Source organism: Dermochelys coriacea, chromosome 1 (genome assembly GCF_009764565.3).
Source record: "Dermochelys coriacea isolate rDerCor1 chromosome 1, rDerCor1.pri.v4, whole genome shotgun sequence".
Classification (NCBI taxonomy): Eukaryota; Metazoa; Chordata; order Testudines; family Dermochelyidae; genus Dermochelys; species Dermochelys coriacea.
In genome coordinates, this window is record NC_050068.2 from 10,103,135 (window position 1) to 10,127,366 (window position 24,232).

Sequence of the window (24,232 nt, forward strand, 5' to 3'; positions counted from 1 at the left end):
GGAAGCGTCACCAGGAAGAGAGCTTGTAGGAAACTAGTTTTCTCCAGAAGTTTGACATCTCAGTGGTGTTTGTGTTTGGAAGCTTCTGAAATATCCGTTAGTTTGTTTTTAATACATTTCGTAATCAAAGCTTATATAGAAAACAGTACTGACGTTTTTCATTTAAAACCTGCTGGTTTTGAGAAGCTAAATGCTGATTTTTTTCAGTAAAAGTTAAGATTATGAAAGTCACAAATATTTTCACGAAAACCAAAACATGGCGGCCATTTTTCACAAAGAAAGATTTTGCAACCCGCCTCCCAGCTCTTCATTTGTAAAAATGTCAAGCGAGTCTAATCAGCAACTCCTGGGGAACTTTGGAAGGAGATCTCAAACCCTTGTGATTTGTGCAGCTTTAGTTTATTTCCTGTATTACCCTGTTGCTTTCTTAAAAGCTTCATGGTTGCATTCCTTTGCCTCACAACTGTGTTTCTTCCTCGCTTGTCAGACATAGCTTCATTGATTGTAAGACCTGAAAGCACCATTGCGACCTCCTGCATAGCCCAGGCCAGAAAACCTCACCCAGCAATTCCTGCATCCAGCCCCTATCTTATGGTTTGAGCTAGGACATAGTTTTAAAAAACGCACCCAATGACTTTTCCATTCACATGAGTCTCCTTTTATTCCCTGCTCTCCTCTTTGCCTAGGATCCGCTGTCTCCACTACTACAACGTCACAGGCAGCTAGCACAGTAGCCTTTTAAACCCAATGCCCAGTGGGATACTGATTGTAATATCAAGCCCCTGTTGTTAAATTCTGTGCTGCAAAGAGCTGCGGTGTGATATGTGGCAGTGAGTAGCTACCCAGCTAACAATGAACACTGTGGAGTTGGGAGTAATTAGCTGTCTCTCTAGGACAGAGGTGGGCAAACTGGCTCGTGGGACCCTCCTGTCCGGCCCCTGAGCTCCTGGCCTGGGAGGCTGGCCCCCGGCCCCTCCCCTCCTGTTCCCCCACCCCCACAGCCTCAGTGCACCACGCCGCCAGCACCATGCTCTAGGGCATTGGGGCTGCGAGCTCCTGGGGCAGTGCATCTGCAGAGCCCAGCCTGACCCGGTACTCTGTGCTGCAACAGTGCATGGCTGGCTCCAGCCGGGCGGCGTGGCTGCAGCGCCACCAACCACCGGTGCTCCAGGCAGCGCGGTAAGGGGTCAGGGAGCGGGGGGGGGGGGTTGGCTAGTGGGCAGGAGAGTTTGGGGGTGGTGGTCAGGGGATGGGAGTGTGGATGGGGTCGTGGCGGTCAGAGGGCAGGGAACAGGTAGGTTGAATGGGGGCAGGGGTTCTGGGGAGGCAGTCAGGAAGGAGGTGGGGATTGAGGGTGTGGTGGGGAGGCAGTCGGGGGGGGTTCTGGGGGCGGTCAGGGGACAGGGAGTGTGTGGGGGGGGTGGATGGGGCAGAGGTCCGGGGGGGCAAGAAGCAGGGGATAGGGGGGCAGATAGGGGGCAGGGGCTGGGCCACACCTGGCTGTTTGGGGAAGCACAGCCTCGTTTAACCAGCCCTCCAAACAATTTCCGAAACCAGATGTGGCTGTCAGGCCAAAAAGTTTGCCCGCCCCTGCCTGCCCCTGCTCTAGGACAAATACTCAAAGGTCTGTCTGTATAAATGTCTTCCTCTCTTAGCCAGTTTTCTGGTTCTATCAGGCATGTCTCTGCTGCAGCTGGGAGGTGTGACTCCCAGCCCAGTTAGACAGACACATGCTAGTTCTGCTTGATGCAGTTTGCTAAAAGTAGCCGTGTGGATGTTTGTCCCAGGCAGTGGCTCAGGCTAGCCACCCGAATCCAAGTCCACCTGAGTCCAGGCAGCCCCCATGCAGCACCATTCACACTGCTATTTTTAAAGTGCTAGCTTAGCAGAGCTCCCAGCTGCAGTATGGACAGCCCCAAGAGACTTCCTTTAAACATACTGGCCTGGGTATAACAGTGATAAAACAATAAAACCCACAGCCGGTTAGGCTGCTACTACGCCGCACACCCCAGCCAGATGGAACTTTAAAGTGGCAGCACGGCTTGAACACAGATCCTACTGCTCCCAAAGCACAGACCCCAGTGAGCTGAGCTAGAGGAGAATCGCCATTAGCACTGCAGGGTCTATGACACATAGGAGAGCAGTTCATATTCCATCCAGCAGAGGACAGCGGACTCACACTGACTAGCCAATCAGCTTAGTATATTGTGTAATGCTCTATAGTCAACTCACCTCAGCCCTGTGAGACAGGGGAGGATTACAATCCCCTTGGACAGCTAGGCACACTGATGCCTAGAGCCGGAGGTGACATCACTTAGCCAAGGCCACCCAGCCAATCACTCTCAGTGCTGGGATTTGGATTCAGGAGTTCCTGCTTCCCCGCCCCATACACAGGCTTCCAGGCCGCTCACTAGCTGAAGGAGTTTCCTGTCCAGCCATCCTCTCCCCCGCCCCCATATTTAGATTGACAGCCCCAGTCTGCTCCACTCACATGCACTATTACTGGTCGCTAGCGAGCTTTGGGCTTTTGAGCTTTTGAGCTTTTGGAGAATCACAGGCCTCCACAATGGAACAGCCCTCCTAGGCCAGCAGCTCCCACCCATCTCCAGTGCAAGCTCCACGTGGGCTCTTGGTACCAGGCTCCTGGCACCGGGCCCTGGCCCAGTGTTAGCAGGGTGGCTTAGTGGTTAGAGCACAGGATTGGGCTGCATTCTATTCCTGGCTCTGCAGGATGCCCTTGGGAAAGTCACTTCATCTCTCCATGCCTCGGTTTCCCCATCTGTAAAATGGGCATAATGACACTGACTTGCTTTGAGATCTAAGTGCTATGTAAGAGCTTGGTTTTCTGTTCCATTTTCTCTCTTCTGTCCATCCTTTTCTGCTTCTTTTCTTCTCCCCTTCTCATCCTCTGTCTCTGTTAATCGCTGCTCTCAGGTCTCTTGGGCTTTCCTGTTCCATGGTTCCCTGGCCCTGGTCCCCACCAGCAGAAAGCCTCGTGCCCTGTTTGTGTGTGTGGGGGGGGCGGTGTTAGTGTCTATGGGAGCCTCCAGGAGGCTGATCGCATTTAGCTCAGTGCTGTAATGAGCAGAGAGAAGCTTTGCATTGTGGGGCTTCCACCTGAGCCTGCAGCTGCTTCTATTATGGTTTTCTTGGAACTGGCGGAGGCGGGGGGCAGCAGGCAGGTAGATTTCCAGGAGCCCCTGATGCTATCCTTGAGCCCTCGGAGCACATTGCAGGGAGGGGAACAGAGCTGGGGTCATGCAACTTTCTGTGCTCCCACTGTTTTCCTCTGCCCTGTGTCTCTGCCTCCAGAGTAATCAGGGGCCCATCTAGGCAGAACCATCCACTGGCGTGGGAAACACACTACCAGGCCACTCAGTCAGTCCATGCCCAAAGACCCTGGAGATCTGTTCCCTATAGCATGTCCTCCAGTCTTCTGCCCACTCTCATTAATGACTCATTTGCCTGGGTTCCCACCCCGTGCCGTTGGGAGGCTCTTACACAGTCTCTCAGCTTTCCTGCTCTTTCCTCCCCTGCTCTGCAGCCTAGGACGGGCACTCAGATACCCTGGGGATGGGCTCAGTATAGGAACCTGAACAGAATACCTCTCTTCACTCGGCTTCATCCCATTCCTCCTAGCTGCCTCCACCCGGTAACCTCAGCCCCATCCAAAGCCACAGTAGGCCACCCCTGGTTCTCTAGTTCCATAGCTGCCCTTCCTAGATCTCGGGTCTTGCATCTTTCTGGCACTCAGCCCTGGCAGCCAGACGGCCACAAAAGAGGAAAAGAAAGCAGCATTTGCCTTGAAGCTGTGGGTCACACGCCCACCTCCCTGGCGGCGTAAAATCAACTGAGTTAATATTTGAGGAATGGCCATTGCGGTTAACCAACACAGAGATGGATTTTCCTCCTCCACCCCCTTTCCCAGCATAATAACACGCCAGGGTTTTTTTCTGGCAGCAATCACAGGGGAAGGTATTGGTTGTTCTGGAAGCCTTGAATGCTCTGATGGCTAAGCCTGTGCTGCAAAAGCTGCTTCTTGAGTAGCCTTTGAAAGAACTGAACAGCTGGCACCATAGCAGCTGCTGAGCTGGTAAACTAGTGGCTCAGTGGGATTGTTTTGTGCTGTATCCGAAAAGATTTTCAGAGAGCCTCAAGTCCTGTCCAGTGCATAAGTAGGACCTTCAATAACTACACCAGACAGTCCAGCACCAGCTTTTACCATTATTTAGCTCAGCTTTCTGCAGCATACCCACCACCATAGTAATTGTAACAACCAACCTGGAACTTGGAGGGAAGGGCACAGCACTGGAAAGTCAGTCTGTGTACACATGGCTGTAATGTTAGCTGCATTTGCAGCAGATCTGTAAATAGTTCTCTTAAGGGCTTGTCTACACTACAAAATTAGGTTGACTTAAATTAGGTTGACCTACAGCAACTAAATCGACTTTTGGTGTTCACACTACCCTCCTTCTGCCAGTGGGGTGTGCATACTCACCAGGAGCACTTGTGCTGATTGAAGTGGGGCATTGTGGGTCACTGACAGCTGCACGGGCTCACAGCTGGAGCCCCCTGCCCTGGAGCTGACAGCCTGAGCTGTGAGCCCAGCACCGGGCTCAATTTCACAGCAGGGATCCTACCAGCAGTGAAATTGACATTCTTGTCAGTTTCACAGCTGCTATTGTTTCACATTTTGTCTTTGGCTCCAAGGGTCAGCCCCATGTCTACATGGATGCTGTGTTGCCCTAATTACATTGACCTAAGCGCTATGCCTCTCGCGGAGGTGGAGTTATTAGGTCTCTGTAGTGGGCGACTTTCATTGGCGGGAGCAACACTGTAGTGTAAACACTTACAGAGTTAGGGCATCGTAAGCTGTCAACATAATTCTCTAGTGTAAACCAGGCCTTAGTAAAGAGCCAGCTGTGGAGTTGTGGAGTCTCCATAATTGGAAGTTTTTAAGAACAGGTTAGACAAACACTTATCAGGAATGGTCTAGTTACTACTTAGTCCTGTCTTGAGTGGAGGGGACTGGACTAGATGATCTATAGAGGTCCCTTCCAGTCCTCTACTTCTGTGATTCTGTTATTACCCAGCACATGGTACATGAGAGAGTAATGGAATGCGTTCGGTGTCAGGGCTCAGATTGTAAAAAGAAAGAGGCAGACAATACTTTACACAAACTCCACCCATGATCCCTAAATCTCCCCACTCAGCCCCAGAATAGCTGTGTGTGTCAGCTAAAAGGATCAGCACTGAAATAGTTAAGGATGCATTTCAACACCAATCAGTAGGATCCAGGGTTAACATCTCCTTGAGATGAATGGGGACAGTTTGCATGGGCTGTTTGCAGACTCAGCAAGAGAGCATAGCCTTGGACTGCATTCAGGTATTCTTCACAGTCAGAAGGGCTAGATGCTTACCGGCCCTTTCTAATGACCGTTCTAATGAATCTGCAGAGGCTGAGGGGACAATCTGTGAAGTGCCGGGGAGCTGGCTTGATATGGCCACAGGCTACGCCAAAACTTATCATTAATGGCAAAGAGTGGGACACAGAGCTGTAAAATAACTACCTAAATTGGGCTGCTACATAACACGCTCTAGAGACATAGGGCTTTATGAAGCCCAGATAGCCTCAGGTGTCCACTGAGAGACAGATGAGTGGTAATTATCATCCCAACTTACTGCTGGGCAGCTCAAGCAGAAAGCGCTTACAGGGGAATCCTAAATCCTGTGCTCAGACTATTGGCCCAGGGCCTGTCCTTCATCAAAGCAGCTAGATACCACTGTGTGTGGCTGCCATAACTCCAGAGCTGGTAGGAGACTGTCTGGTGTAGGTACTAAGATCCCTCCCACTCATGCCCTGTACACCATGCGCAACTTTATTGCAACCCAACCTCAGGCCCTTGGGTCACAAGCATTCTTCCATGGGACTCTGTGCCCCAATGTCTCCTCTCTGTACCAATGCACTGCCTGGCTGCTGGCAGCATCACCCTGGGCAGCAAGCTGCGGCTGTAAGGCCAAGCGGAGCACGAGGCTGTGCAATCAGACCTATGGAGCCTATCGGAGCTTGGAGTAGGCATGGAGCTTTAGGGCCACAGGGTAAGCGCTCGTGCCCTGGACTGGGCTGGCAGGTGTTACCGTAATATACATAATAATGCTCCACCAGAACCTCCTAATGCACTGGAAGAGACCTGCTGGGTCAAGCCCAAGCCCCACTGTCCAGCCAGCCCCGTCATTTGTCCTCACTGAGCAACGGCCAGTTCTTGGCGCATTGTCTGAAAAAGGGCCTGAGGGAGATTGGGGCCCCGCTGTGGTGGGCATTGTACAGACACATAGTAAGAGGCAGTTCCCACCCGAAAGAGTTTACACTCCAAATAGACAAGACAGCCAAAGGGCTGGGGAGGAAACAGGCCCAAGGTCACCCAGCAGAGCAGTCGCAGAGCCAGGAAGACCAGAGCTCTGGGCTCTAACCCAGTGCCTTGTGCTGGAGCAGGAAATTTGTGTTTGTTCTGGGGGTAGGGTTGGCTTAGCCCCTCACTCCTGACAAGCAGCCTTTATCAGACAGCCTGCACAGAATAGCTTCTCACAAAGCAGCTCACAAGGGGAAGGGGAACATCACGTCCACTGTGCAGCCAGGCTGGCCCTGAGTCTGGCTCTGTGTGTGTGTGTGTGAGAGAGAGAGAGCGAGATCAGGAAACAGAGACGCTCCATGGAGCTGACAGGCTCTCGCCGCCTCCTGCATTCCAGCGGCGCGCGCTCTCTCTTGGCTCTGTGCCTGCCTGGAGAGAAATTCAACGCTGCCTGTGTGAGAGTCGAGCTCCCACGGGGCACCAAATACAAGATCCCTTTCTCTGGCCAGTGCTGCAGCACCTGTGACAGTGTGGCTGGAAGGTAAAGGAGCCTTCAGCAGGGAGGCAGGCCACGAGGCTGGTTCCCCAGCAGCATCTGGTGACTAAGCAAGGAGACTGGCTGTAATGCAGAAGATTCCTAAGAGCTCCGTCCTGCATTGCTCGCACTCCCAGAAGGCCTAGCACTGGGGCTGGGCTGCCCTCTCCTAACACAGGGAAGCCAGGCATGCTGCATCACTCGGGGTGAGCGGTGCTGGCTCCCAGCTGATGAGAGGGGCTGGGAGCACCTCACTAGGCCCGTTTTTCCAGACTCAGTGGGCCTGTTTTTGCAGGGGTGACAGGCAACTACCACTGCATTAGAATGAAAGGGGAGCTGTGGGTGGTCAGCAACCGGTCCCAGTTCAGATAAAACGAGCCATGGCCTGAAGTGGTGTGTCCGGGATCAATCGAACAAAGCTGACGGGAGCAAGCACAATGCACACTTGGAAACAATAGAGGGCACTGAAGCAAGGGAGCTGAAAAAGCTGTGGGTTTCTCATCGTGCACAGAGAGGCCAGCGAACCCCGCTCACCGCTTGATCGCAACAGTCAAAGCCCCGCAGCACAGCTTAAAGCTCATGCTGACCCTTGGCCCAGGTTTGCAATGGGTCAGTGGATGCAGTATCGTAGGCCCGAGGCTCTGCTCCACTAGCGTCAGAGAATCTGTGTTCCTCCGCATTCCCAGAGGGCTCAGTGGTACCCCAGTTCCAGGTTACATCCCGGGGAACCCGTCACAGATGTTTACTGACATTTACTGGCAAAACTTGAATCCTTCCAAGTCTACATGTAAGTAATAGGGCAAGTGCATCATACAAGCCTGAATGCAATGGGGCCCATCCACATGATCCATGCAATGAAAGGTCCAGGCTGAGCCACTGTTTGCTGTGATCAGTAAAGCTATAGCAGGCTCGGGTATAAATTTATTCTTGTAAAAATATCTGCAGCATGGCCTGGTGGACAGAGCACGGGCCTGGGAGATCTGGATTCCAAAACGAGTGTTCTTGTCTATTTGACCTGAGCCCAATGCCTCCCTCGGTGCCTCAGTTTCCGTTTCTTGTCCTTTCCCCTGAGTGCAGGGCCGCAGCAGAACAAATATCCATGTGCTTGGAAGGGGAGGGGCTGCTCTGCTCCCAGCTCACCGCTGTGGTCAGACCGCAGCAGGCATGGGACCAGCCACCTCTGAGGCGCAGGCACCGGGCCCAGCTCACTGGTATTGGAGTCAAGCTGCCGGACCAAGGGAAAAAAAGAGACCCCCTAAAGAATAGGCCAACCCCCTCCTGCTTTCTAGGCCAGTCCCGCCTGGAGAAGTGTCTCTGTGAGACCTTGAGGGAGGGGTAGGAAAAGCTGGGAGCAGTAGCTCAGGGAGCCTATGGGCAAATGGGGTAATTAAGGCCAGACCTTCTGAGGAACTGGACAAGGGAGGGTACATGGCAGGAGGGGAGGATTTAGCAGAGCAGGGGAATGGGACTAGGAGGGAAGGGAAGACTGGAGAGGAACATGGGGGTGGGGGGAAGGGGGAGAGAGGCAGCAGACAGAGAGAGGAAGTCTGGCTACTCCGCACCTTTGAAAATCAGGCCCCTTGACTAGGTGTCTAAATGTGCAACGAGGAGCCACAGCACGAGCTCTGGCGTCTGAATATCATAGCCTAAGTGACTTGCCCAAGGTCCCGCAGTGAGTCGGTGGCAGAGTTGGGAGTAGAAACCTGCTCTTCTTAGCAACCTGGGCTCCCTCTCACACTGTGATGCTGTGGCAAGCTGCGAACCTCTCCAGGAACTGCATTTACACAGACAGGGACACTCCAGCTGAGTTACAGGAATGCTTTCACCAGCCACCCATGAACCAACAATGGAGAGGCTTCAGCCAATTCCTCACAGCTTCCCAGCCTAGGACGCCAGGGCTGTACCGTCTTGTCCTGGTCAGAAGCCTGACCAGTGTAAGTTTATTACCCAGTCCGCCCCTCCCTCAATGTAGAGAGGACATGCACCAGTTCTTGTTCCTGAGCAGATTTCCCAAGCATGTCAAGCAAAACCCACTGCTTTAGGTAAAATATAAAACAGATTTATTTACTACAGAAAGATAAATTTTAAGAGATTATAAGTAGTAAGCATACAGATCAAAGTTGGTCACCTAAGAAATATAAGACTCGCAATCTGAGTTCTATAAACTAGACAGGATTTGAATCGAGCAGTATCTCACCCTGATGGTACCATTCCTTCATTCACAGGCTGAGGTTCTCCTTTCCAGCCTGGGACCACCACCACCCCCGTTCCAAATGTTTGTCCTCCAGACAGTGCTTCCAGGTGATGAGTTGTGAAGCTAATGAGGACCAGTGATGTCACTTTCCCTCCTTTATAGGTTCTTCCTATAAAAATCCAGCTGTGCCAAGCGACCCACACTGTAGGCAGGAGCAATGGCAGAGCAGTGTTGTTAGACCTGCTAAGAGATGGGGATCGCATGCCATCCTCCGTGCCATCCTCCAGCTGATCAGTGCAGGGCTTCCACCAGCACCCCTATCCATAGCACTGCACCATTGGCTGGGGGCGGGTTCGGTCTGTTCCCAGCCTAGGCTACTGCTGGAAGCCAACTACCAGACCTTATGTCCTCCTAAGCCAGTATGGGATGTATAACGGCTATAGCCACCCGGGCTGATTGTCAGGGGGACTAGCACCCACTATGCCCTCTAGAAATCAATGTGAGCTAGACGTACTCAGCACCTTTAGAAACCAGGGCAAAAGCTTTTAAAACTGGGTGCCTAGGTGGTGGTTCCTAGAGTCCGTATTTAGGCAACACAACAGCCGTGACTGGGTTTTACAAGCGCTGCTGAGCATCCCCAGCTCCTGTTTGGCTGCAGTGCGATCGAGGCGTGCTGAGCACCTCTGGAAAAAAATAATCAGCTCACTTCCCCGAGGTGCCTAAATCCAGACTTCAGAGCCTCCGTTTGGGAGAATCGGAGCGCGGCTCCCTATGGATTAGATGAGCGTGTGACAGTGAGTCAAGCTAGATGTGGAAAGTTGCTGGGAAAAAAAGCACATCCTGAAAAACATGCCCATTGGAACTAACCTCTCTCACCTCTTATTATTCAGTGTTCATATTGTGGGAGTGCAAAGAGGCCAACCAAGATTGGTGCCCTGGGCACTGCATAAACATAAATGAGTCAGTTACTTGGCTATTAGCCAAGATGGTCAAGGATGCAGTCCTGTGCTCTGGGTGTCCCTTAACCTCTGACTGCCAGAAGCTGGGACTGGATGCCAGGGGATGGATCACTTGATAATTGCCCTGTTCTGTTCATTCCCTCTGAAGCACCTGGCTTTAGCCACTATCAGAAGACAGGATACTGGGCTAGATGGACCATTGGTCTGACCCAGTATGGCCGTTCTTTTGTTCTTACTCTTTCACAGTGGCAGTTCAGTAGCTAATGGAGAATCAATGGTCCTTTTGTTTCAGGTATTGCCAAAACAAACTAATTAGTGCCATGTTTACAGCTAGGAAATCTGAGTTATTCAATGCATCCTGCCTGCCAACCTGAACTGAGCTAACATCAATTGCAAGTTTCAGAGTAGCAGCCGTGTTAGTCTGTATTCGCAAAAAAGAAAAGGAGTACTTGTGGCACCTTAGAGACAAATAAATTTGTTAGTCTCTAAGGTGCCACAAGTACTCCTTTTCTTTTTTATCAATTGCAAGGAGAAGTCTAACAAGCAGGAGGGTAGTGCCACCTTGTGGCCACATTACATATGTGAGAGAAAGGAAAAAATGTCTAAGTTCATCTATGTGACAAGAGGAAGGTCCCAGCTATGATCTATCGGTGAAGAGCTGGCTGGGCCCATGGTGCTGTGATCTGTGGATGATGGAGAGTTGGCTGGTGCCATGATGGTGGTTTTCCTTATTTACAGCTGTTTACCACTCATTCCCCCCCCCCATTTGATTTTTCCCAAGTCAAACAGCTGCTGTTGCAGCAGCAGGCCCATTGTATATTTGTAAAGGGGGTGGGCAGGTGGCCCCTATGATGGTGAATGGCAGGAGGGGAAGTGAGGCCCATCCACTCATAAATGGGAAGAAAGGCAGGGTCTGTACAGTTATGAATAGCAGAGAAGATGCTCCATGATACAATCTCTCTATCCTCATTAAGCTTGTGGTAGCACTCACCCCATGACACCCCATTCAGAGGGACACAATGGTCCATGCTATGGAGAAAGTTTAAGATCCCATTCTAATCCAACTGCTCTGAAAGCAGAAGCTCTGCCAGATGTTTGTAACCTTTGTCAAAAGGTTTTGAATCATGGTTACAGGCTCGAAAGTAACACTAACAAGGGCAGAGGTCGGCCCTGTTTGCTGCATTTAGATGTGCAGTGATGTGCTTTCTAACTGGCAACCTAAGCACACTCAACCTGCGCTAGGAAAGGCACGCTAGAGGCTACCTGGCTGTGCATCATCAAGGATGCAGATCCTGCAATCAGAACTTAGCGAACAATTCGGTGGAGGTGGGAACCAGAAGAAAATCTAGCTCCTTTTCCCCATGCCACGTTGGTTCTTCAGGCCAACACCTTATGTTACTCACTGAAGCACCCAGCAGCTGCTCTGACTAGGTACACCCAACACGCCGGGCTATTGAGGCAGTGGGGCCTGTTTTTACAGACACTTTTTTGAGGATCCCCTACATGCTGTAGTATCCCAAACAACAAGAAAGGTCTAGTGCATAGGACACTGGGCCGGGGGGTCAAAAGGTAGAAGCCACCTCATTACTCTTGGAATACAGCTGTCATTCTGGATTCAATGGCTACCAAGAATTGGAACTCTCCCCATTATCAGAAAAACAAATGGCACCAGTTACAAACAACCTACCCAACATAGCATGTCCCCACAGCGGATTTTTGCTTAGACTTCTACAGAGTTTGGCTGTCCAGCACAGCCAGGGAGAATAAGAGGTAGCCTGTAGATGCTTGCTCTCTTAGGGCAGGGGTAATTCCAAATTGTCCTAGCAACACACGGGTGAGTGCACCAGAGGACACAATAGCTTGAGTGGGTTTGCAGTGTGGCTTCTCACATCCAGCTGAGGCTGACCTGGGTGCTCATCTATTTCTGCAGTGAAGACACACCCTCAATTGCTGGTGAGTTACCAATTTGACTGGAGTGGGGGTGGGATAAAGTTTGGATTCTCCTTGTGGTTTAGTGCTACATCTTTACGCTCTACATAAAGCCCAAGACTGAAATCACGAGATATAGACTCTACTCCCAGTTCTTCCACAGACTCATTAGGGGATCACACATGAGTCGCTCAACCTATGTGCCTCCCTTTCCCCTTCCTGTAAAATGGGTTTAACTCTTCCCAACCTGAACTCAGTACTGTCTATAATGTTCTCAGAGACCCTCAGAGGGAAGGCGCAATGCAAGCGCATAGGGTGTTGAAAGACACAATCCAACACACCACCATACAGGTAACTTAACAGCCAGAGAGCCACATTTATTACTTTCAGATGTTTCTATACAGATGGGGATAACCAATCAGGGTAGTGGAAGAAAAGCACAAATTATGTGGAGAATTATTTCTCCCTTGATACATCCCTGTCACATTGGATCATGGATAGAGAAGGAAACTCAGAACATTTACAAACACAAGAGACTTCCATGAGTTACTAAGTCTGACAAGTAATGAGAGTGATTTGAGGACACACAAGATGCACATCCATCCTCTTTAGGCAGTTAAAGAAAAAGAAGCAAACATACCACAACTGAATGGAAACAATGGAGGCTTTTCACAATGCTTTATTGTTTGTACACAAACAGTAATGGGACGCTGAACAGAATACAAACAGAATGAAGCTCATACAAACTATAGGACACAGAGGGCATTCAGGAACTTCTCAGGAAGTTAGCAGTTATACACTGCCATTTTTTAAAAGGAAAAAAGTAAACAATAAGAGGTCACAAAGCTCTCCCCCCCCCACTCCCAGGTAGAACTGAATGTAGTTTTATTAGTTCCCAAGTTTGAGCTCCAATAGCTGTACACCCAATAAGGCTTGTTCCAAATAGTCAAAAGGCCAAGCACCTACCACCCTCCTGCAGGCTCATACCAGCTTGCAGGCCTGGGTGCTAGACGTGCAGTGTAAATCATCCGGAGGAACAATGAACAAAGCAGACCAGGGCAGACCATACTGCCAAGAGAAAGAGGAAGACTTGTGCACAGCCGAGGGGCAACGGGCAGCACAAACTGGCCATTGCTGCTTATTAGCAGGGCACCAGGCTTTGGGACTATACCAGGCCAAAACAATCATTTAAAGTGGCAGTACCATACCCAACGCACTCATGGTAGGTTTGTGAAGTGAGATTTATTTTGGCCTTATGTGAGGATCTAGGGCCAGATTTTCAAGGGCTCAGTTCCCACTGAGAACAGTGTTAGCAGCTGGAGGCTGAACATTTGTGAAAATCTGGCCTCTGGAGCTTTAAACTATTTATTTTTAAGTGAACCTAAAAGTGGCAATGGAGCAGAGCGAAGCTCTCTGTGCTGGATGGCCCCATTAGTCAGCACAAACATTCGTTACTTCCTTTTCCACCATGCACCTGCTCTGTGAAATCCACACAGAACTTCCCTGGTTCAGTGATGATAACCCTGAACATGAGATCACAAACACCACTGTCCCACTGCAACTCATCCAAGCCACAGCAGTTGTGATGTCACAGGATGATGGATTCCGGAATGTCTTCATTGAACCAGAAAGTACCAAGTCACAACGTAGGTTTGTGCTGAATTTCTGCTGAGCACAGCACAATCATCTGGCTGGCCTGGAGACGGAAGCTGTCTAGTCCCCGAATGGATATGGAGTAATGTAAGCGCTAGTCTCCCCCCTGCCCTGGAGCGATCTTTAGGAGGCGAGAGGGTAGGTCATTCTGCAATGCCCCAGTTCAAGTCTTAGCCTGGTACTGACACATTGCCAACAAGGGAGCCAACTTGATATGTGATACAGAGAAGTTTTCTAAGAACAGGTGCAAGACCACAAACGTTTCACAGCTGGCAGATAGGAACTTTGTCATCACTACCATTGGCTCCATTGGGCAATTGAGTAGGGTTTGTGCTCCCACCACTGAGCTATCCACTTATTCCTCTGCTTTTTACTCAGCTGATGTATTCTGATAAACACGACTAGCTTCAGGGATTCTACTCCTCAATTCTAATGACAGGCCACAACCTTAATGTAATGCTGTAGGGTTTGGGATTTTTACTGGAGGTGTCTTATTATTCAGAACAGTTGCTTCCATTTAGGGTGGACAAAATATTTAGTTGGCTTTGGTCTAATCTCCAGCCCACTGCAGTTTTGAAAGGGTGTGTGACAAGGCCAGGTTGAGAGGAAAAGGAAAAGAGACAAGCCTTAAAAGAAAATCCAGCTCCAGACAGCAGCCTAAATCAGCAAATGTGTTAATGTAAAGAGACAGTCCTTTGATTTTCAGCTGTGCACACTCCTCGTCTAGACTAGTGTTTCCAAACACCAGACTAGTGTAACTCCCATTAAGATAAAAAGAAAAGGAGTACTTGTGGCACCTTAGAGACTAACAAATTTATTAGAGCATAAGCTTTCGTGAGCTACAGCTCACTTCATCGGATGCATTTGGTGGAAAAAACAGAGGAGAGATTTATATACACACACACACAGAGAACATGAAACAATGGGTTTATCATACACACTGTAAGGAGAGTGATCACTTAAGATAAGCCATCACCAGCAGCAGGGGGGGAAAGGAGGAAAACCTTTCATGGTGACAAGCAAGGTAGGCTAATTCCAGCAGTTAACAAGAATATCAGAGGTTTCAGAGTAGCAGCCGTGTTAGTCTGTATTCGCAAAAAGAAAAGGAGTACTTGTGGCACCTTAGAGACTAACAAATTTATCTGAGCATAAGCTTTCGTGAGCTACAGCTCACTTCATCGGATGCATTCCGATGAAGTGAGCTGTAGCTCACGAAAGCTTATGCTCAGATAAATTTGTTAGTCTCTAAGGTGCCACAAGTACTCCTTTTCTTTTTAAGAATATCAGAGGAACAGTGGGGGGTGGGGTGGGAGGGAGAAATAGTTTTACTTTGTGTAATGACTCATCCATTCCCAGTCTCGATTCAAGCCTAAGTTAATTGTATCCAGTTTGCAAATTAATTCCAATTCAGCAGTCTCTCGTTGGAGTCTGTTTTTGAAGCTTTTTTGTTGAAGTATAGCCACTCTTAGGTCTGTGATCGAGTGACCAGAGAGATTGAAGTGTTCTCCAACTGGTTTTTGAATGTTATAATTCTTGACGTCTGATTTGTGTCCATTCATTCTTTTACGTAGAGACTGTCCAGTTTGGCCAATGTACATGGCAGAGGGGCATTGCTGGCACATGATGGCATATATCACATTGGTAGATGCGCAGGTGAACGAGCCTCTGATAGTGTGGCTGATGTGATTAGGCCCTATGATGGTGTCCCCTGAATAGATATGTGGACAGAGTTGGCAACGGGCTTTGTTGCAAGGATAGGTTCCTGGGTTAGCGGTTCTGTTGTGTGGTGTGTGGTTGCTGGTGAGTATTTGCTTCAGATTGGGGGGCTGTCTGTAAGCAAGGACTGGTCTGTCTCCCAAGATCTGTGAGAGTGATGGCTCGTCCTTCAGGATAAGTTGTAGATCCTTGATGATGCGTTGGAGAGGTTTTAGTTGGGGGCTGAAGGTGATGGCTAGTGGCGTTCTGTTGTTTTCTTTGTTGGACCTGTCCTGCTGCTGGTGATGGCTTATCTTAAGTGATCACTCTCCTTACAGTGTGTATGATAAACCCATTGTTTCATGTTCTCTCTCTCTGTGTGTGTGTGTGTGTGTGTGTGTGTGTGTGTGTATAAATCTCTCCTGTTTTTTCCACCAAATGCATCCGATGAAGTGAGCTGTAGCTCACGAAAGCTTATGCTCTAATAAATTTGTTAGTCTCTAAGGTGCCACAAGTACTCCTTTTCTTTTTAAGAATACAGACTAACACAGCTGCTACTCTGAATCCCATTAAGACAGAAGTATGTGTAAATGAGCAGCATGCAGCTCTATTCCCAGGAACAAAGCAGGGCTGCACATTCCTGGAATACCAGAGAGGTTTGGGTTTTTAACAAACAAACCAGATGTTTCTGTGATCCTCAAGGCTCCTAAATTTGGTTCAGATAACCTTGGGCGTTTAGCAAGACTGCTCCTGCATTAAGTCAGATTTAAACCCCCCCCCCCCCAACCTTAAACAAACCAGACTCCCAAATAAACAAATTGTATCTTGTGTTAGCTAAGACAAGATTTTCCATGGTTAAAGGCTCCATTGATCCTTAATCTAATGCAACCTGAACAAAGCAAGAGAGATCTCTAAATAGTTAAGGATGCAATATAGAAGTGGTACCCCTCTTCATTAATGTCCACTTCCTCCCCCTCTGTTTGCTTTTTACACAGGGGCATTAAAAATGTCACTAAGAAAATGCTGCAGGTGTGAGACTCACAAAGGTTGATGAAGTTCAACCAAAATAGTCACCCCTACACACAATTTTCTCCCCTGCCCTTTGAATCTGCTTTCCGCAAACCTAAAGCTAGTTGGATCCTTGCAAAGAACATCCATTCTCTGCTACAAGTCAGGACTTGGAGAGCTTGGCGTAAAACATAGCCACACCAGAAGAGGTTGTGAAATATTTATTTTTCATAAAACAAGGTCATAATTATCAAGGTGTAACAACCAAAACACACATTTCCAGGGAGCCAATGGCACAGTGCATGGAAATGTAGCCCCTCACCTTGTGGTGTGATAGCAAAGGCTGAAATAGAAGGTATTTTACTCTTTGTGGGGCCATCTGATAAACCAGTTCCCTTCTCTAGAAAGGGAGAGGACAGCACAAGAGGTGAACATGGGGCGTTAATCTAACGTAGTAACCCACAAGGGATTTAAACACATGACAGAATTTGACTCTAAGGAGACTATTCACATGCTTGAAATTAAACAAGGAGGGCCCTGATTAACGCTGCATACCACTGCTTTGGTTCCTGCCCCTACAAACAGTTTGACAACCAGAGTAATCTGAAAAGGGTCAAGAACCTTGCAAGACTGCCAAGATATGCAGTGAGGGAAATGGAGTTTTTTTGTTGGGTTTTCCAATTATAAACTGACTTCTCAATTATTGGAAGCCATGAAACTAATCAGCAGACAAACTGGAATGGACTTAGTCCTGGGTCCATATTGGTCAGTGAGCAGAATCACATGGTGAAGCAATGCCAGATTGTGCCTGATAGGGAGGGCAATACAAGGAGCCAAAAAATCTATTGTTTAGTACCTCAGCATCAATTGCCTAAGTGTCGCATGGACGCAGAACTCACCTGGAATTGCAAATTCTCATTTCTAATCCAGCAGTTTCAGACTCTGGTAGTGGTGGGGGTGAAATATGCAGCCAGGCCACAGCTGAAGAGTCCACCACTGAGGGCTTGTCTACACTACCGTGCGGGGTCGATCTAAGATACACAACTTCAGATACGGGAATAACGTCACTGAAGTCGACGTACTTAGATCTACTTCCTGCGGTGTCTTCACTGCGGAAAGTTGACGGCTGACAGTCTCCCATCGACTCCGCTTGCACTTCTCGTTCTGGTAGAGTACCAGAGTCGACGAGAGAGTGCTCAGCTGTCGATTTATAACGTCTAGACTAGACGCGATAAAAATCGACCCTCGCTGGATCAATCGCAGTCCGCCAATCCGGTGGGTAGTGTAGACAAGCCCTTAGTGTGTGAGAGAATCAGACAGAAGAAGAGAACAATAGTTCTCCCTCATGGTAAACATTATGCTTGACTGGGCTTTACCTGCTTTTTGTGCCATTTCCCCCTCATCCCTACCAGCACAGCACAAATGTAAAGGATTTACTAGGACTGTTATAGGATACACCCGCCGCCATTACATCTCCAAGACCAGACGAGTAACAGAGCTATGCTTCAACTAGCAGAGTCACTTCATCACTCGGCATGAAACGGTCAAGGAATAAAGCCTCATTTTTATTAGTTCAAGAACATCAGGATATTGTTGCAAATAGCTCCAAGTGCAACTGTTCTATTGCTCCCGTGGGGGATTTCATAGGAGGTGAAAAGGATCTAACAAATTATCCCGGGCTGGCCTGTGCCCTGAAGAAACTCTCTCATAGCTACTGCATTAATTAAGGCCTGAACCTGATCAGTGCTAAACACCAAATACAGAACAGTGACTTTCCCACAATACACTGAGCAGGGCCGCACACATGCATGGCAAGCAACTTCTTGGGCCAAGGTCAGACTGCTGGTGGGATTTCCCCCCAAGTCCCCCTCTCTCCCTACTGCTGGCTAGCTCAGCATTCCATCCACTGCCCGGTCTGTCTACTTTCCTCCTAAAAACTGCCCGAGGTGCCAATCTCCACTCACTTGTGTGCGGTGACAAGAGGTGCAGAACCAGGTAGGCAGAAACTCCACAAGCAGAGAATGGCCACTGACCTGTTTCTGACAGATCATGAGGTTACTGGTGATATTGTGGCTTCCCCTTTAAATGTAGAGCCCCAGGCCACTGAGTGCCTGCCATAGAGTGAAGTGCTGAGGCCGGAGACCCCAGGAGTGAACTTGTCAAGGAAGCGGCAGGACCCCTCAAAGGAGCTCATGGTCCCATTTTTCCAGTCCTGCTCTTAGTGGAACTGGAAGGGAAGGTAATTCATAGTGCAGTTGGTTCTCTCCCCCACAATTTACAGGCCCTAAAAATCATGCGGCTGGCCCTGGGGAGATGAAAGACTCTCAAAGAAGCCAGTTCCTCAGGCTTTAAAAAAGCAAAAGCTCGAGGGGCATTTCCCGTATAGTTCCATGAAGAAATCCTGACGCCTTCACATTTGCTGCAATGCCCCTTGGGGAATCCGATCTGCCCAAAGTCCCTTAGTGATTGTGTCCAACAAAGCCTGAGGATTCGCGGAGATAAGAGAGATGTTCTACTATTCGGGGTTTCAGCTTGTCTTTCCTTGTGGCAGCAGAGAGGAGCCCGCCTCCAAGAGACCGACGAGCTTCACAAGGACTCCGATAAGAGCTGTCTGCCGGCAAGGAAATTCCTAGAAACCAGTTCTATGGGACTGATCTCCTGCCAATTTCTTGTCATTACTGAACTGGATAGATGAGAAGGATATGGATACATCACAGTGGCCTCTGGTGCAGTTTATTTACAATGGAACTCAGTGCTGGAGAACATCAGGATATTAACAAGCAGGAAACACACTGGCAGGGGAGAGAAGAAGATCACTGTACATTAAATCTCAATGATCCTCCGTAAAAGTCAAATCCACACCACCCAAGGTAACTTGCTAATGCTAATAAAGCTGAGACTTAAAGGATCTAAAATGTAGGTTAAGTCTTTATGGGCAATATCCCAGTTATTGCTGTTCTACCTGCATGCACCTATGATAGAACAGCAATTATAGATACACAGCTCTCGCTATTACTAGTTTTATCCTGCTCTCTATGGCTTAAAGCAGTAGACCGCAGTAGGTATAACCAACTACCCATCCCTCAGATACACCTCTCTCAAAGCGGCCGTCAAGTACAACCATGATAGCAGCAGCAAGTTAATGCCTTATAATCCTCAGCAATAACTTGCCAAAGCCTGCTACAGATTTAGACGCAGCATAATGTTGCCCTGGCGACTTCTCCCGCTTCCATTGCTTTAAAACATACCCACACCCTGTACTCTTTTCTCAGGTTTCCGATTCATATTGTTAATGTTTTACATTCCTCCCACCTTTCACCCTGAAGAGCATGGGATGGGTTCACGCACTCATTAATACCACTGCCCGTAAAGACACAGTCACTTCAGGGGTGGAACATGATAACTTTTGTGGCCTAGTAATTCTGAACCAAAGTTTTTCTTCATTAAATCTTCAGGAGGAATTTTGGGACAGCGGAATTATTGCCCATGACATGTGGGTTAACCCGCCTTTTCTTACAGATCTGTAATGACTGGTGATCAGAAGAACACTGTTTCACACCTCCTCATCTGAACGTTGTCCCTCCAGCAGCTCAATGCCTCCTCCCAACAGGTCAGTATTGCCTGTTGTAAATATGATTAGGAGATCCTGGGAGTCAACATGCAGCAGCCTGCAGAGTTCATTCACCTTCAGTGTTTCTTCTACATTATCTCAGCTCATCAATCGCACTGCCACAAGAGGAGCTTTGGCTCCTGAAGTTCATTATGATGGGAGACTACATTAGACTATGGTGGGTGACACAGCCATGAGATCTGAGAAGCTAAGTATGCAGCTTTGAGCTTTAAAATGTATGTTCTTGCTAATGTTTCTTGGCAGGAGGAAACATGCTGGAAATTGCATTTTTCCATGACAGAGATCCAGATTACAAGAACAGCCATAGCGATGCTTAGAAATTGGAAGACATTCTCCACCACATTAAGTAGGTCATTCTTGGGTCCTAAACTATTTACAGTGCCTGGGTCCGTTTAACAAAATTCAATGCAATTGCTAGTTTTGCCCCATCAGGGATAAGGATTTCCACCACAAAGAAATACATCAGCTAAGTCAGGCCCATGTCTTCTCCTCCCTCCAAGTCTGAGTGTTTTATTATCACAATTAGTAAGTTCAAATATGAGAAGTTTAGAGATGGTGAAAGCTTTACACATTGAACATGAAATATAATATTGCCTGTGATCTAGGCTGCATACTGCATGCTGCTTTTAATGTTACATTAAAGCTCCAAGCTGATCCTTACTTCTCTTTCCACCCAACCATTTGTTATACTCATCTCTCCCCACCCTGGATGCACACAAAGAATGCAAGACTTCCTGCAGGGTCAGGAAGAGAATCATGGAGCCCTAGCACTCAGAGATCCTTACCACTGAAATCCACCAATTGGTTCTGTAAACCGGTGACGGATCAAGAAAGTTGCAACAGCTTCAGCAACCTGAAAGGAGGTAGAGGGGAAGGAATCAGAGTTTAAAGGGACATAGTCAACTTGAAGCCTGGTCAGTTTCAAAATTTAAAGTACTACATCTTCCTCCCATTATTTTAAACAGTCCCCCCCATCCCTCCCAACCTCTGTGTGAAACACCTCACAAAGGGGATAAATGTCTATATAATACCAAGGACCCTGTGAAACAGACCATGCATCAAGTGCACAATTGGGGGGGGGGGGGGGAAGGTTTTTTTTCGCCATCTTCTTCAGTTACAGTAATTCTTAGGCATGTACTATAGTAGGTAAAAAAAAAGACAATTGTGATTTAAGTTGGTGTCCCTTTAAGGATTAACTCAGAGCAGCAAATTACTTGTATCACGCTTTACAAATAACTTTTCTTCCAAACATCTCATGGAGATAGGTAAAAATATCCCCATTTTACAAGGGGGCAAACTGAGGCATACAGTGGTTAAGTGACTCACAGCCACACAAACAGTCAATAATAGAGCAGAGATAAGAACTCAGACGCTCATTTCCAGACGTGCTCAGTCCACACCACTGCAATACCATTCTATTTACTGGCACACTAGCGTGAGTGAAATACTAAAGTGTCACTGTTTGTCAGTGCATAAACTGCTACAATAATGTTTATATGACTTTTCTAAATTTTAAACTAAACTACTTAGTTTTAATAAGACGTTATCCCTCTATAAAAGCAGCCACCTGCACTGAAGGCTGGAGGGGGAAGGGAAAAGCTGAGGTAACCTAAGAGAAGTTAAGGCTGGAAAATCCCATGCCACATTATAATTACTGTATCATTGAGTCAGTTATACACCACCACTGGCCCGACGCAGATAAAGCTGTAGCACAGGTGGGACCTGTCTCCCCACAAGCAGATCAAAGTCTTGGCCAGTCCAGGCTCTCAAGGCAGCTGCAGGGATATGATTTAGTCCCATCTGCTCCATCAGTAACCAGGTCCCCTTATAAGTGTGGAGCACGTAAGGCCCATGAGGTTTGCCCTCGGTTTTGTATTAGCGATGGCCCCGTTTTGCATGCAACTCAAACGGACTGCTACCAAAACTTTGCAGCTCACCTTGTCTGGAGCATCTTCGTGGACTGCATGGCCACACTGAGGGAGGACTTGCATCTGGAACTTTCCTGCAGATCAAACAATCAGTGCAGCTACTTTTAGAGTGAATGTATCCCTCCCTGGCAATGACTCAGGCATGTGTTACATGCGACTGCAGAAGCCAACCCCTATAAAGGCTAAAGGCAGGGACTGAACTTGTTAAGGTGCAAAAATATTCTGCGCTTTTATGGGCATTTCTACTAGATATCTCAAACTCTTTACAAGTTAGCCCCGCTGTCTTATCTAGCGGATGAGGACTCAAGAAGCTATGTTTGATGCCAGATGTCAAACAGCAGCATATGGAGAACACAAAGCTTCTGCAGGAGGCAAGAACTTGCCTTCTTACTTGTGCAGGAGGTCTGAATTAATTACAACCATCTTCCTAATCCTTAATTCCCGAGAGCTTTGTATTAAATGCGATCCCATCTTCTTGACATGAATGTAGGTGTCAGACCTACCACACCAGGACCTTTATCCAATCATCCATTTTCCCTTCCAATATCAGATTTCCAAAGAAATCGGTGATGGGGATTGGATGGGGAAAGATGCTAATGTAACTGTCAAGCATTATTAGAGGTGGTTGTTGTAGCCATACTGGTCCCAGGACACTACACAGATAAAGGGTGAGGGAATATTGTTTATTGGATCAACTTTTGTTGGAGAGAGAGAGAGAGAGAGAGAGAGACCAGCTTTCATGCTTACACAGAACTCTTCTTCAGGTCATAAGCTCAAAAGCTGGTCTCTCTCACCAACACAAAGCTGGTTCAGTAAAAGATATTACCTCCCCTGCCATGTCTCTCAAGCATTAGTAGAGGTCTGCCAGCACCAGAGAGAGATTGTTTCAGGTGGCACCAGGTGATGCCACCAGGCACAATGGGATGGAATTAAAAGAAAACAGACTGAAAAAATCAGGATAAGCTTCCTAATGGCAAGACTGAAAATCACAGAATGATCCTCACAAGACATGACAAAGCCCCATCACTTGAATATTTAATTCCAGACTGAACAAAAGCAATATCGCAGCCCTGCATTAGCACCAGGGTGATTGGCAAGATCTAATAACTCCTCCAGCTTCCATTAGAGAGAATCATAGACAAGGGATCACACTGTTACTCTGGGGATTAACTACATTCTTTAATACTTGTTTGTCCCAATACAGATTGCCCTGGCCAGGACCATTTCAGCCTTCTTCTCCAGCTCTCTTTTTCATTCTCTGCAACAAACTATCCCCTGAAAAAGCATTATAGCTAGCAGTATTAAACATTTACCTTGCATCTGTCCAATTGTTAGATCTTTATCCAGCCTGTCAACACCTGGAATAAAGCAAACAGATGTATTGGGGAGAAGCCAGGGAGTGTGTGTCTAGTCAGGTCCTGCTAAGACTTTGCAAGAGATGTTTGGTGTGAAAAAATGGAATAGAAAAAGCATCTCGACACCCTCTAGACTGTTTCCCTGCTGTACATCAGGATCATACAGCGACAGGAGAGGATCGCTGCCAAAAACTTGAAGGAACATTCATCCATCCATCCTCCCAGACATCTTTAAATGGTACTCAACTATGGGAGACCCAGTGTTCCCTATCACAAGGGGACTGGAGGGTGATAGGGATTGGTCTTGGAATACTGATCCTTTCACCTTCAGGTCACGAGTTCAAATCCAACCCAGGTCTGCAGTAACTAAGCGATTACTCCTGAGGATTGGCTTGGGTCTCAATCCTGTTCCTTGCAGGATATTAGCTCAATTCTACAACTGCAACACCTGCCAGACAGCTGAGACATAGTATCACAATACACATATCTAATCCCACAATTCCCATGTGCATGTTGCAGAGAGACTAAATGATTTGCCCAGTCTCTCAAAGTACATAGAAGGGCCAGGATAGAATCCAGACCTATTGTGTCCAGACCAGTATCTTAGCCACAGGTTTGCCCTTCCCTCCTCTAAAACACAGGCTGAATGTAATCTAAGTGAATGACAGCTCTAACTAAGGAGAAAAAGGAAACACCTACCCGCTAAAAGCAGCAGCTTTGGAGTAGAACAACTGAGGAAGAGATTCGATAAGCCCCTGAACCACCCATCCCAGTACTTTTCTGTTTTTGACAGTTCGATTCGCCATGTATACAGATGTTCTTTCTTTGTCTACAGGGGGGACAAAGAGCTCAGCATTAGTATTCAACCAAAACGAGTGTAGAATAAACTCAGCAAAGCGCCACTCGGAAGACAAAATAAAAGCACAGAGAATCAAATGCGGACACGACTCTAATGTCAGTTTGTCCCCCATGTGTGGGACTAACTAGGCAACCTT

The 24,232-nt window shown here is 47.9% G+C and overlaps 1 protein-coding gene across 2 annotated transcripts in view; it reads right to left on the bottom strand.

Annotated features, from left to right (window-relative positions):
• Positions 1 to 16,529: 16,529 nt before the first annotated feature.
• Positions 16,530 to 24,232, bottom strand: part of PPME1 (protein phosphatase methylesterase 1) — a 42,487-nt gene continuing 34,784 nt past the window's right edge. For both annotated transcript variants that reach the window (XM_038391193.2, XM_043504025.1), the window contains exons 10-14: positions 23,937 to 24,066; positions 23,196 to 23,240; positions 21,892 to 21,956; positions 20,740 to 20,807; positions 16,530 to 19,115 (exon numbers count right to left, since the gene is read on the bottom strand). In XM_038391193.2, the coding sequence (XP_038247121.1) occupies positions 19,097 to 19,115; positions 20,740 to 20,807; positions 21,892 to 21,956; positions 23,196 to 23,240; positions 23,937 to 24,066 (327 nt within the window). In that variant the 3' untranslated portion in view covers positions 16,530 to 19,096. The remainder of the gene's footprint in view (positions 19,116 to 20,739; positions 20,808 to 21,891; positions 21,957 to 23,195; positions 23,241 to 23,936; positions 24,067 to 24,232) is intronic.